Consider the following 13721-nt stretch of genomic DNA (forward strand, 5'->3'; position numbering starts at 1 on the left):
GAAAACCATAATGAAATGGTTAATTATCCCATTATCTGCTTATAATTATACTTCTCCCAACTATCTTATATACAGAAGTTTTCTTCTAACTGCCAAGGAAGAATCTTCCATGGATAATCTGACTGGAAAGAGAAATTCATTTATCCAGAATATTCTAGTGCCCAAATGGATATCACCTCAAAAACATAGGAGCCATCTCCTTCTTTTGTACAAGGCTATTCATGCAAATGAAAGCTGATCATCTTAACCTGTAGGGATCACTTCTTTTCCTTCAAAGCTCAAGAATTATTTTTAAAATCCTTCACAGAGAGCAATGCGCAGGAAACAGGAGATAGTGAAAAAACCTGGATGTGAAGTTCTAATACCTGAAAGGTAATTCCACACAAAAATGAGCTAAATGTAGTTAAGAGGACCAAATAAGTGGAAGCACTGCCTGCCTACTCATCTCTTCCAACACCATTTTAAATTAGCATTTTCACCACAAAGTCCTCACCTTTCGGCATCCTGGTAAGAGGAGGATCACAGCATTCCATGTGAAAGCCACGGTCACAGGAGTCACAAAATAGCATGTTATCCTGTTGGAGACATAATCTCTCTTAATATGTGCATCAGCATCAAGCCCTTCATTAATTTGCCACCATTTCAGAGAACAGGCACATAATTTTCAACTACAATTCAAGGTATTTCACAGGTCTCAGAAAGAGTAAAATGAAAGTTGCAGATATTTGCCTCTAATATAATTTTATTGTGTAGTTTAACATAACAGCTACAAAATCTGGTATCCACTTCACTGAATCCATATTTCACTGTACTCACAGCATTTTTTCCTTGGTCTCTACAGGAACTGCAGGTTTTGCACTCGATGCATTGCCACCGCAAGGCTTTCACTCGCACGGTCAGCTCTGGAGAGAACTTCAAACAGGACGGATGACCTGAGAAAAAAGGGAAAATATTACTGCTAAAATCATTATATTTCTGTTAATGGCCATAGATAGCTCATGTAGAGATTCCTTAATCAATTAGCAGAATTTTGGCCACCCAGATACTCCTGTTTTTAGGTGTTTCTATTCTTACCTACTTATAACACAAACCTAGATAACAAACAGCCCACACACAAAAAGAACCCAAAGATAATTCTTTACAACTGAATTGAGAAACATGGTGAAACCAGTTTTCATTGCCATATTAAAAACTTCCAGGAGCCAAATGAGTTATTTGTGCTAGGTTAACTTAGCTGCCTCCTCTTTGGAATCCTAAGATTCAGCTGAACTACACCTGTATTGTATGCCATAGAAACATATTTCTCACACGGCAGGAGTGACTACACCAGATTTTCTATCTTAAATGGCAAAATTCTTACTAGATGCACACTCCCTCTGTGCATTTTTCTGTCTCAAGGGAATGGGATAAAACCAGCAGGCCTGTGAATGGTCACCTACCACTGTTGCCACAGTCAGCACAAGAGATGAGCTCCTCAGGTTTCTTCTCCCGATTCTGCTCTTTTGTACCAAGGCAGAAACTGCAAATTGGGATTGGTTCAGCAACCGGCTGGGAGGAAAACAGACAGAGCACTGGGTAACTCCAGGGAGCAAAATGAAATACACAAAATGGCACAGACATTTAGAAATCACATAAATATGATGTCATACACATCATGTCTCAAAGATATTATCTGGTTTTCATATTCAATACAGCACTAACTGAATAGAAGTTAGTACTCCAAAGTACAAAACTGTGCAACTGTTAACACTGTTATGAAAAACTAAAATAAAATCTTCCTGCAGAAAATTGTTCTTTTTCTGTTCACGACTGCACTCGGGTGCCTCCAGCCAGTATCAGATTTACTGGGGGAAAAACCCTTGTGTATGGGTCAAACCCTTGTGTATGGAGGGTCAGTCAGTGCTTCCATCTCTTTGGAATCAAGATTTCAGAATTACTTTTAACTTCTACCTTTGGAAAGCAAAGCTCTAACACTCATGCAATTTTTCAGGGGAAAAATAAAATTATTTCACATATCCTCTTCAGGAAGTGTATGAGCAATTTATTTCATCAAAGAGAGTTCTATAGACAGTCAATAGCCTGAGACAGTAGTTCTTTTTTTAGCCAGTATTTGTGCATACTCTGTTCATCCCCACAGTTTTTCAAGTTTGGATGCCCACATGTAACACTGCTTAGGTTTGGAAGAACCAGATCAAAGATCATCCTTCACAGCTGCTACCAGCCAGTATCAGATTTACTGGGGGAAAAACCCTTGTGTATGGGTCAATCAGTGCTTCCATTTCTTGCAATCAAGATTTCAGAATTACTTTTAACTTCTACCTTTAGAAAGGAAAGCTCTAACACTCATGCAATTTTTCAGGGGAAAAATGAAATTATTTCACATATCCTCTTCAGGAAGTGCATGAGCAATTTATTTAATCAAAGAGAGTTTTATAGACAGCCAATAGCCTAAAATAGTTCTTTTTTTAGCCAGTATTTGTGCATACTCTGTTCATCCCCACAGTTTTTCAAGTTTGGATGCCCACATGTAACACTGTCTAGGTTTGGATCATCCTTTACACCTTCAAAGTTTCCTGTGCTTGCCACCCTGGCAAGCTGCAAGCAAACACTTTACCACAATTAAAAAAAAACCCCAAACATCTACAGTTCAGGGGAAGTCTCTACTAAAATTCAGAATGTTTTAGATTAACTAATTAAATTAGAACAATTTTGAAGGTGGAGATCAGGCCACTCTTCCAAAGTTTCTGTGTTATGCTAAGTATGGAGAGATTTCTCTGCTGCTGTGTTTGCTCAGCAAAGAACATCCCGGCAAGGGAAAAATGCAAGCACACAATGAAAGATCAGTGAAAACAAGACTGCAAACAGGCAGCTCAGTTTCATCCTGCACATTTTTGGCACACATTCAACTCCTTCTGCTGTTCTGCTTGCAAGCACATCTATCTGTGTGATGTCACCAGATTCAGGGAGGGAGGCAGCCAGAACAAATTGCACTGACAGTGCCTTACAGCCTGCCAGCCCCTCTGCACATGCTGTTACCATACAAAGGGTTCCCAGAAACCAAATGTGCCTTCAAGATTCTCAGATTCTCTGTGTGATCTCCTAAAGGAGAAATGCTTAAGGAAAAATGCGTGTGTAGTTATTTTATAATCTCATTTTTGGCGAACCAATCTGCTTTGTAGTCTTAATTTAGGAAAAGTGAGGTTAAAACTCACAATCCAATCTGCAGCCACAATGTCACAATTGCCAGAAGTATCAGGGAAGGTTATTCAACAATTTCCAGTTGACATTCTGTGAATTTTTTTACCATGTGCATATCTGATAGTAAGATCATTTCTTTAGTTTGAATGTCAGCCCCAGATACTATTTACATTATTTTTTGCATTGATTTCCAGATATCAATAATCACTGCAGAAAATTCAGCCTCTCTGTATATGTTGTTACCATACAAAGGAGTTCCAGAAACCAAATGTGCCTTCAAGATTCTCAGACTGTGTGATCTCCCTAAAGGCAATACAGAGAAGTGCTTAAGGAAAAATGAGTGTGTAGTGATTTTATAATCTCATTTTTGGTGAACCAATCTGCTTTGTAGTCTTAATTTAGGAAAAGCATCAAAAATCACAATCAAATCTGTAGCCACGATGTCATAATAGCCAGAAGTATCAGGGAAGGTTATTCAACAATTGACTAAGCATTTCCAATTGACATTCTGTGAAGTTTTTACCATGTGCATATCTGATAGGAAAATAATTTCTTTAGTTTGAAGTCAGCCCCAGATACTATTCACATTATTTTTTTTGGATTGATTTCCAGATATCAATAATCACTGCAGAAAATTCAGCCTCTCTGTATGCTGTTACCATACAAAGGAGTTCCAGAAACCAAATGTGCCTTCAAGATTCTCAGATTCTCTGTGTGATCTCCTAAAGGAGAAATGCTTAAGGAAAAATGCGTGTGTAGTTATTTTATAATCTCATTTTTGGCGAACCAATCTGCTTTGTAGTCTTAATTTAGGAAAAGTGAGGTTAAAACTCACAATCCAATCTGCAGCCACAATGTCACAATTGCCAGAAGTATCAGGGAAGGTTATTCAACAATTTCCAGTTGACATTCTGTGAATTTTTTTACCATGTGCATATCTGATAGTAAGATCATTTCTTTAGTTTGAATGTCAGCCCCAGATACTATTTACATTATTTTTTGCATTGATTTCCAGATATCAATAATCACTGCAGAAAATTCAGCCTCTCTGTATATGTTGTTACCATACAAAGGGTTTCCAGAAACCAAATGTGCCTTCAAGATTCTCAGACTGTGTGATCTCCCTAAAGGCAATACAGAGAAGTGCTTAAGGAAAAATGAGTGTGTAGTGATTTTATAATCTCATTTTTGGTGAACCAATCTGCTTTGTAGTCTTAATTTAGGAAAAGCATCAAAAATCACAATCAAATCTGTAGCCACAATGTCATAATAGCCAGAAGTATCAGGGAAGGTTATTCAACAATTTCCAGTTAACATTCTGTGAAGTTTTTACCATGTGCATAGCTGATAGTAAGAGAATTTCTTTAGTTTGAATGTCAGCCCCAGATACTATTTACATTATTTTTTGCATTGATTTCCAGATATCAATAATCACTGCAGAAAATTCAGCCAATGTTAAATTGTTAAATAACCTTGCCAGTAATGTTAAATCACTTTACTTCACTAATGTTCTAATGCCATCTGAGCCTCACTATTCACCAGGACCATCTTTGTCCCATCTTCACATATATAATTCTGGTAGTCATTGTGGTTGGAATAAAATTTAAATCAGCATAAAAGAAACACAAACACTCACACCAAGCTTTGTTTTTTGCTTTGCTCTTTAAGATCCCCTGAATGTGAGCAATGGTAGATGGTTTCTGAGAATTCACACCAGATAATGCTTTTTTGTGTGTCTGTTTTTAAGCAAGTGACAAATCATTACTCCTCATTTCAAACAGCCCATTCTGTTGCAAAGGTTTTCCTCAAAAGCTGTAGCTCCTGGCAAGAGCAGATGAACCAGAAAAGACAGAGGGAAAGTACAACTTATACCACAGGGAAAAAATGATTTTAAACATGAGGAAACGTGTTTCAGTGAGCACAGCATCACAAAGCCTGGATTCCATAGTTTTGGATCAGTGGCTGGAGAGGAAAATGCTTCAGTTCCATAAAATCAGAACCAATAAACTTCATATTGTCATAGTAATTTTACAATAAACTTCATATTGTCATAGTAATTTTACAATAAACTTCATATTGGCAAAGTAATTTTACAAATTGTGCAGGCTTTTTTGCTGTATATAGAGAAAACTGCAGAATTTAAATACTATTAAATAATATCAACTTGTAACAGCAATGGTTGGTAACTAACCCTTCTTCTATAGAAGTTACCAAATCACAACTCTTAATAGAGACTGTACAGTGAAGGAAAACAATAAAGCAACCCCTTAAAATACTGGTTTTACTCAAGGAAACAGTGCTAAATGTATTTTAATCCACCCAAGAAAAGCTATTACCATAACACAAACATGTATGTTTGTGTAAATGGATATTGTGTCCAATTCACTTGTAAGGAAGAAGTGTATTTATATGGCAGAATGATGGCCTAAAACATGAGATTACATTAAAAGAAATGTAAGAGTAATTTAAATAGAAAAATTAAAGAACATTTAAAATGCTGCTGTTTGAAGGACTAACACAACTCTGAGAAAATCTGAAATGCTGCTACAAGAGTCAAGTGCAAAGGCCAATAGCTTGGATATGAATATATAATATTAATTATATACTGGCTGAATTTTCTGCAGTGATATTGATAATTGGAAATCAATGCAAAAATTAATGTGAATAGTATCTGGGGCTGACTTCAAACTAAAGAAATTATTTTACTATCAGATATGCACATGGTAAAATCTTCCCAGAATGTCAACTGGAAATGCTTAGTCAGTCAGTTGTTAAATAACCTTCCCAGAACTAACAAGTTCTCTAATCAGAGGATTAAAAGCACTCCAGATTTGTTAGTCACAATCACAATCACATGCCAAGACTTCCTGACTGCAAACACAGGGCACTGAGGGAGGAGAGGCTCAGATTTCCTTCTCTGCACCATAAAGAAACTCCCTTCACTGGACACTGATTCAGGAGTTCAAACTACTGAGGTTTTCTTTACCCAAAGTTATGTCCTGCAAGCTCTCACCTACAGCTTCATCATTTTTGAGAAAATATAGGATGCTGTCTTGGGAGTCACAGATTATGATATTACTCTATTTTAGATGAAAAAATACTTCTAAGAAGTCACAGATTTCCACAGCTGCAAAAGAAAAACACACCACTGGAATCAAGAGCAAGCTGAAATCTTAATTCCTCTCACTGTGCAAAAAACCTTGCATTTACAATTCTTAGATGGTCACAAAAAATAAGGAACTTCAACACTGACTTTGATTTCTAGAAATAACAATAAGTTATATATAATAAGAAGAAATAATAATAAGTTACTTTGGGGATGAGATTTTTGTTGAAACCTAAGTGATGTCTGTGCATAAAGGTAATTATTCTATCTTTAAATACTTTACACTGCTTTACTTCAAGATTAGCAGCATCCCTGAAAGAATGGAAAATACTTCAGTTAGAAAATGCCAATAAGTATTTAACAGAATGCAGGGCCCCCATAAAGCTGATATCAGAGGACACAAAAGGAACTGTCAGTGAGTGTTGGATGCACATTAAAGATTTCCACCTGATTCAAGGCTGCTACTTGTGGTTTACTCAGGACACCCACACAAGCTCAACCCTGACACCAAATCCTACTCAGGTTTTTAAACTTTACCTCCTTGAGCACAAAATGGAGAGAACACTGTTAAAAAGATTTCCTCCACAGTAGCACCCATTGACACAGACAATTAACATCTGGTGTCTTCCCAAAGTGACAAACTTGAAATTATCATTAGCATAACATCCATTGTCCACGGCAATAATATTTAGGATTTCCTTAGATTTGCAAAAACACTCCAAGCTACTTCACCTGTTCATTAATCGAGTGAATAAAGTTCCAAGTCATTTTTTAACCCTTGGGTTTCCAGAGTGACACAGTGTACAGATGGTGGCCATCTGTTATCAACAACAAGGTTTTTTCAGACAGAACTACAGAATTCTCTGCTCAGAACCAGCTGGGAGAGAAAATCCTAATCCTCCTCCAGCTGAGAGCCCAAGCTTGAGCAGTGCCCTTGCAGAGATGGGTGAGCTCTCCATGTGTAATTACATTTATGTACTCCACCCCTCATAAATCAACCCAAAAATAACCTCTTTACAGTAACTGGGAAGTTATTTCATTTAAGACAAGGAATTGACAATTACTAACTTTACAGTAATTGGGCAGTTGTTTCATTTAAGACAAGGAATTAACAATTACTAACTTTACAGTAATTGGGCAGTTGTTTCATTTAAGACAAGGAATTGACAATTACTAACTTTACAGTAATTGGGCAGTTGTTTCATTTAAGACAAGGAATTAACAATTACTAACTTTACAGTAATTGGGCAGTTGTTTCATTTAAGACAAGGAATTAACAATTACTAACTTTACAGTAATTGGGCAGTTGTTTCATTTAAGACAAGGAATTGACAATTACTAACTTTACAGTAATTGGGCAGTTGTTTCATTTAAGACAAGGAATTAACAATTACTAACTTTAAACAGGCACAATACAGAAATAGTTACTGGATGCTTAAAGGCCTTCAAAACAATTATGATGCCCTCACATAGGAAGTTTCTAAAAAGATCCAAGAAGTTTGGATTCATGTGAGTTTATGAGTGCACATTGGGATTTAGAACTACTGTTGGGAGGAAGGAAGGCCTGCATGTAAAATAATTCACAGTTAAACTGATTTATAAGCAACAAAATATATAAATAGCAACACAAAACTAGCAAATAGACAAACAGACACACCACAAAGAACATGCAAAAGAGCAGCACAGAGAATCTGATTTAAATATCACTCCTACTTTTCAGCAACAGAAGTTCCTCTCATGTTATTTTTTTTTAGGAAGAACTTCCAGAATTTTGGTTTAAACTCTCACCTGTACTGCAGGATAATACAAAGATCTTGACTATTGTCAGTTTTAACTGACATGAAAGACAATTTCAAGGACAGTGTAAATGGATATCAAATACACCACCTGTATTTTCCTTCTAATTGAGGAATAAACAGTCCTGCTGTTGTCCTGAGATCAAATTTCAGATACTTTGGGAACTTCTAACACATAGAGCAATTATTTCCATTTCTCCTTCAGTTAGCTGATATTTTATTGCTGGTTTTTTTAATAATCATGTTTTTACAAAGATTTTTTCCGTAACAACAACAAAATAAAAGCAGAGCAAGCTATCTTTAAGGCATCCATCCTTAAGCTGTAGTAACTTGCAGGTCTTAAGTTCCTCATGATGGTGTAGCAGGAAAGAGCTCCTTGCTCTTCAACAATATTAAATATTATTGTGTTGTAGAAGTCTCTCAAAGTAATTATTGCATTGTAGTAATATTATATTAACTTTTAAACATTTGTCCTGGGTTTGGCTGAGATGCTGCTAATTCTTCTCCTAGGAGCTGAGTGTTGTAGGATGAGAATCCTCTGGATAATTTACTGATGTTTCAGCTGTTGCCAAGCAGGGTTTACACCAAAATTAAGGATTTTTTAGCTTCCCACCCCACTGCAATGAGCAGGACAGGATGCTGGGGTGGGACACAGCTGACCCAGCCTATCCAAAGGCTGATATCCTAATCCATATTTTGTCATGCTGTCAGGCCATCACTTGGCAGGTGGGAGGTTGAAATTTTTGTCCATTTTACTCCCAAGGCTCTTCTAAGAATCAAGGGAAACCTTGTCACAATACTCCCTGCATCTGTGCTGAGTATATTCCATTAAAGAGAAAAAATCCCTCAGCACTCTCAAGAACCCACAAAAATCAAGAAAATCGCTACAGTACAATCTGTCATCTCCACCTGCAAAACTGAGATTTAACAGAAAGCAGCAGAATGAATTCATGCTGGCAGAACCTACAAATTTTAACATTTCATCTTCAAAATTACTTCAGACTGCTATGAAAGTCTGCCTGAATTACCCAGAGATGGTAAATGAAGAGCAGACACCTAGGGTTAAACACAGAGAGACACAAAAACTCACAAGAATTTATTGAAAGAACACCTTGAAAAATTTCTGTTTTTCCAGGGGGACAAAAACCAAATCCCAGACTAAATTCAGTAGTCAAGGGAAACACTGTCACAATATTCCCAAAGAATTTGCACCAAGTATATTGCATTAAAGAGAAAAACTCTCTCAGCACTCTCACGAACCCACTGAAATCAAGAAAATCACTACAGTACAATCTGTCATCTCCACCTGCAAAACTGAGATTTAACAGAAAGCAGCACAGTGAAGGTCACTGCACTGTCTGCATAGAAAAAAGCAACCAAGAACAAAACAAAACTAAAAACTAAACTGTTAAAAATCCTGGAGAACAGGAACTCGGAGCCACCACCGATGTGCCAGTCAATTCATGCTGGCAGAACCTACAAATTTTAACATTTCATCTTCAAAATTACTTCAGACTGCTATGAAACTCTGCCTGAATTACCCAGAGATGGTAAATGAAGAGCAGACACCTAGAGTTAAACACAGAGAGACACAAAAACTCACAAGAATTTATTGAAAGAACACCTTGCAAAATTTCTGTTTTTCCAGGGGGACAAAAACCAAATCCCAGACTAAATTCAGCATTTATAGCAGCTCACACTACCAATCACCACTGTGATTTGTAACATTTTAAGACCAGCACAAGGAACAATTAATCTCAAAGAATATCAAGCTGCTCCTGAGTTTCAAAGACTGAGTAGGCAGTGAAACACACTGTGTTAATAATAACATGCACAGCCACTGTTATCAACACTCTCAATCCAGTCACCTCATGTGCCAGGTTTGTTTATATTCAATTTTCATAACATTTTACACCTCTACTGATTTTATTATGGATAAAGTTGGGGACTTACTTCCAATGTTCTGTCTACAAATATTTCTTATGAAATATTTGACAATATTAAACTTTGACAAGTTCAGTTCTGTGTCCACAGTAAAGCTCCCACAGTTAAATCAGAACTTCAGAGAAACTTTACTGGTGATAAAGCAGCTGTGTAGATTTTATTTTCTTTATAAAGAAGGCTCTTACAGCAGTTTTAAATCTTGAAATCCTGATAGATCACTAAAGCATCTCTCACCAGAGTAAACCTGAGTTCAAAATCATGAGTAGGACACACCCAAAGAATTCATCCCTGAACAGGATATTTATAACAACCAAAACTGTCCCATTCTGCTGAAAAATGGATCTTTTTAGGATAAAAAAAGAATAATTTTCACATTCTAGATGTCCTGGAGACAAGTAGCACCAATATGTGAACCACTGGCAAATTGGTGTTCAGTAAACAAAGCCAAGCTTCTGTTCTACTCTGCACTGACAGTAACAGAAAGAATAAAAAAATTCTGACTGGGTATGAATTTCACTCCAACAGCTTCAACTTGAGGTTAGAGGGGAGGATCAATGACCTTAGGAATGCAGAAGTATGGCAGAAAGGAGGGGAAACCCACAAAAAAACAAGAGAAAGCAACAGAAAAGTGATGTTTTTAATAAAGAACATATATTTAAAATGGGGGAGAGAGGAGGGGGCAGAGGGTACAGAAATCCCTGAGTGCTCCCACCAGGATCTCCATAGATCACAGAATGGTTTGGGTGGGCAGAGACCTCAAAAATCACCCAGTTCCAACCTTGAAACCTTCCATGGACCAGGTTTTTCCTATTTCACAACAAAGAGGTTCTAACAGAAAGTTCTTTGCCCATTATAAAGAAATCCTCTAAGACAGCATTAGGTGGCACTTGCTAATCAGCCCCTCACTACATTACCTGAATTCAATAGAAAGAAGAAACAGCAGTCAAATAAAAATGTGGAAGTAAGAGATCAGCTCAAGTTTGTTTTGCAAATCCATCTCACCTTCCAGAGAGGAGAATTACTTCTATGTTTTGCTGGCACGCCTACAGCAAGGCTGTCACCAAACCTTCAGTTCCACTGCACAGAAGCATTGTGAATTTCCCAGAGTAGTGTAAATATTGTAAATTGCAAATTTCCCACAATAGTGTAAATATTGCAAATTGCAAGTTTCCCACAATAGTGTAAATATTGTAAACTGTAAATTTCCCACAACAGTGTAAATATTGCAAATTGCAAATTTCCCACAATAGTGTAAATATTGTAAATTGCAATTTCCCGCAGTACTGGAAATATTGTAAATTGCAATTTCCCACAATAGCGTAAATATTGTAAATTGTAAATTTCCCACAATAGTGTAAATATTGTAAATTACAATTTCCCGCAGTACTGGAAATATTGTAAATTGTAAATTTCCCACAACAGTGTAAATATTGTAAATTGTAAATTTCCCACAATAGTGTAAATATTGCAAATTGCAAGTTTCCCACAATAGTGTAAATATTGTAAATTGTAAATTTCCCACATAGTGTAAATATTGCAAATTGCAAGTTTCCCACAATAGTGTAAATATTGTAAATTGTAAATTTCCCACAATAGTGTAAATATTGTAAATTGTAAATTTCCCACAATAGTGTAAATATTGCAAATTGCAAATTTCCCACAATAGTGTAAATATTGTAAATTGTAAATTTCCCACAATAGTGTAAATATTGTAAATTGCAATTTCCCGCAGTACTGGAAATATTGTAAATTGTAAATTTCCCACATAAAAGGAATGCTTATGGCACTGCTAATTAATCATGCTGGTGAAAGGGTGTGAGGGTCTGCTTTAGAGCCTTTAGTCAGTTATCAGGTCTGAAATATTGTAAATTGTAAATTCCCCACAGCAGTCCATCTGCAATTTTCTGATCCAAAGTACCAACTACAGCCCATCTCCTCTCATATTTAGAAAACTGGATACAACGGGATCCTAAATACACAGCGATAACTTCAAACACACCAGATTCAAGATGAAATCAGAACTTCAATTTGCAGCCCTGTATTGACACATTCCATCGACCGCAAGAAAACAACTGTACAAAAACTCTTTCTTACCTTGTCCTTTTCATGGGGAAGGAGACACACTGGAGGGAGACAGGAAAGGGACTCAAAGCTCTCCTTCCCCTCAGCATTAGTGGTTGCTTTAGTGTTGAGCTGGTACAGAGGTCCGTCCTTAAGGAGCCTGCCATGGCCGACAGCACGTTTGACAGCTAATCGTAATTGCTGGTGAAAAATGGAGGCAGCACCGCCCCCAAACAACGCGGCCACATCTTTCTGACCCTTCAGAAAGCGCTCAATGTTCTTCAAGGATGAGCCACTGGACTCGGCCAAGCCCTCAATTGCCCGTTTGATGAGTTTATTCCAGTCCACGTTTGGTTTGCCGTCCAACTTGCCATGGTTGCGAGGCTTGGGAAGTGCTATCCTGCCAGGGTTATCAGGATCCTTGTAGGAGTTGAGACCCTTGTTGGAGACTTTTAAAATAGTTCCATCTTTAACACTCAACTCCAACTGCTCCAGAACAGTTTTGCGGTCCAAACCGTGCGAAGATGACACAGCATTGCAAATCCTCTCCTCTGAAGGTCGCTGTTTTTGCTTCTTTACCTTTTTGATTGCCTCCAAAATCCACTCTGTGTACAGGGGGTTGGCGAGTTTCACCATGGTGAAGGATTCTGTATATCCATAGAGTCGTTATCCCTTATCCTGGTGCTGAAGGAGCTTCAAATGATGAGAAAACAGATCCTCGAAGGATGGGAACCACCTAACCATAGCATACACGTTTGCTGTTCTGAATTAACCCTCCTTTCTCAAACATTCTTTGTTTTCACACTGAAAAGAAGAAAAGAAAACAATTAGAAACTCCCATACTCTTTCAAATAAATCCCATAACGGCTTTACAGAAATATATGAAGATTTCAGCATTATCTCACCTGAGCTTCTGGTGTCACAACCAAAAGAGCTCTAATGTTAGGCCTAGAAGAAAACAAGAGAGACATTTTAAAAAATCAGTTTTGAGAAAATAAAAAAAAGTAGCAGACAACATTAATTTGTTAAACATATAGCAGAGTATTAAGCCACTACATTTCTGAAATACTGAAGTAATACTTCAGATTTTATCTTCACTACTAATAAAAGCATAATTTAGCACTAAAATTACCCCATATAACCTACAGAAAAATGTCCTTTCCATTTTGATCTATTAGTCTATCACTGCTGAGCACAACATAAATTAATATTTGGAGGGGAAAAAGAAAACCACAACAAGCACCTTAAAAGAGCAGCAGCTCTCTTAATTTTTACACATGGAAGATACAGCCTGAAACTTTGACAGAAAATAGGAATAACTTGAGCAAACAACAAGAAACTTTCAGGGCACTTTCAGGAGTGTAACCTCATCTGTGAAGAAAAGCTACGACAGTTGTTCCATAAAGGAAAAAAGTGAAGAAACGCAGGTGGAGATTGCAATTAAATGCTCTGCTTTTAGAGGGCACAGAAAAAATACAACATAATTTTCAGTATTGATGAGGCCCACTGAAAACACCTGAGGACAAAGTAACAGGTGACCATAGACAGCATAAAAGGAATGCTTCTGGCACTGCTAATTAATGATGCTGGTGAAAGGGTGTGAGGCTCTACTTCAG

The 13721-nt window shown here is 37.1% G+C and overlaps 1 protein-coding gene across 2 annotated transcripts in view; it reads right to left on the reverse strand.

The window, feature by feature from the left end:
- Positions 1-13721, reverse strand: part of KAT6A (lysine acetyltransferase 6A) — a 31997-nt gene that overhangs the window by 17086 nt on the left and 1190 nt on the right. The window contains exons 2-6 of one of the 2 annotated variants that reach the window (XM_058820056.1): positions 13011-13053; positions 12139-12909; positions 1440-1548; positions 817-932; positions 494-575 (exon numbers count right to left, since the gene is read on the reverse strand). In XM_058820056.1, coding sequence (XP_058676039.1) covers positions 494-575; positions 817-932; positions 1440-1548; positions 12139-12741 — 910 coding nt within the window. In that variant the 5' untranslated portion in view covers positions 12742-12909; positions 13011-13053. Of the gene's footprint in view, positions 1-176; positions 308-493; positions 576-816; positions 933-1439; positions 1549-12138; positions 12910-13010; positions 13054-13721 lie in introns of those variants that run through there. The other variant, XM_058820057.1, reaches the window with a different exon arrangement.

Source organism: Ammospiza caudacuta, chromosome 26, assembly GCF_027887145.1.
Source record: "Ammospiza caudacuta isolate bAmmCau1 chromosome 26, bAmmCau1.pri, whole genome shotgun sequence".
NCBI classification, from domain to species: Eukaryota; Metazoa; Chordata; class Aves; order Passeriformes; family Passerellidae; genus Ammospiza; species Ammospiza caudacuta.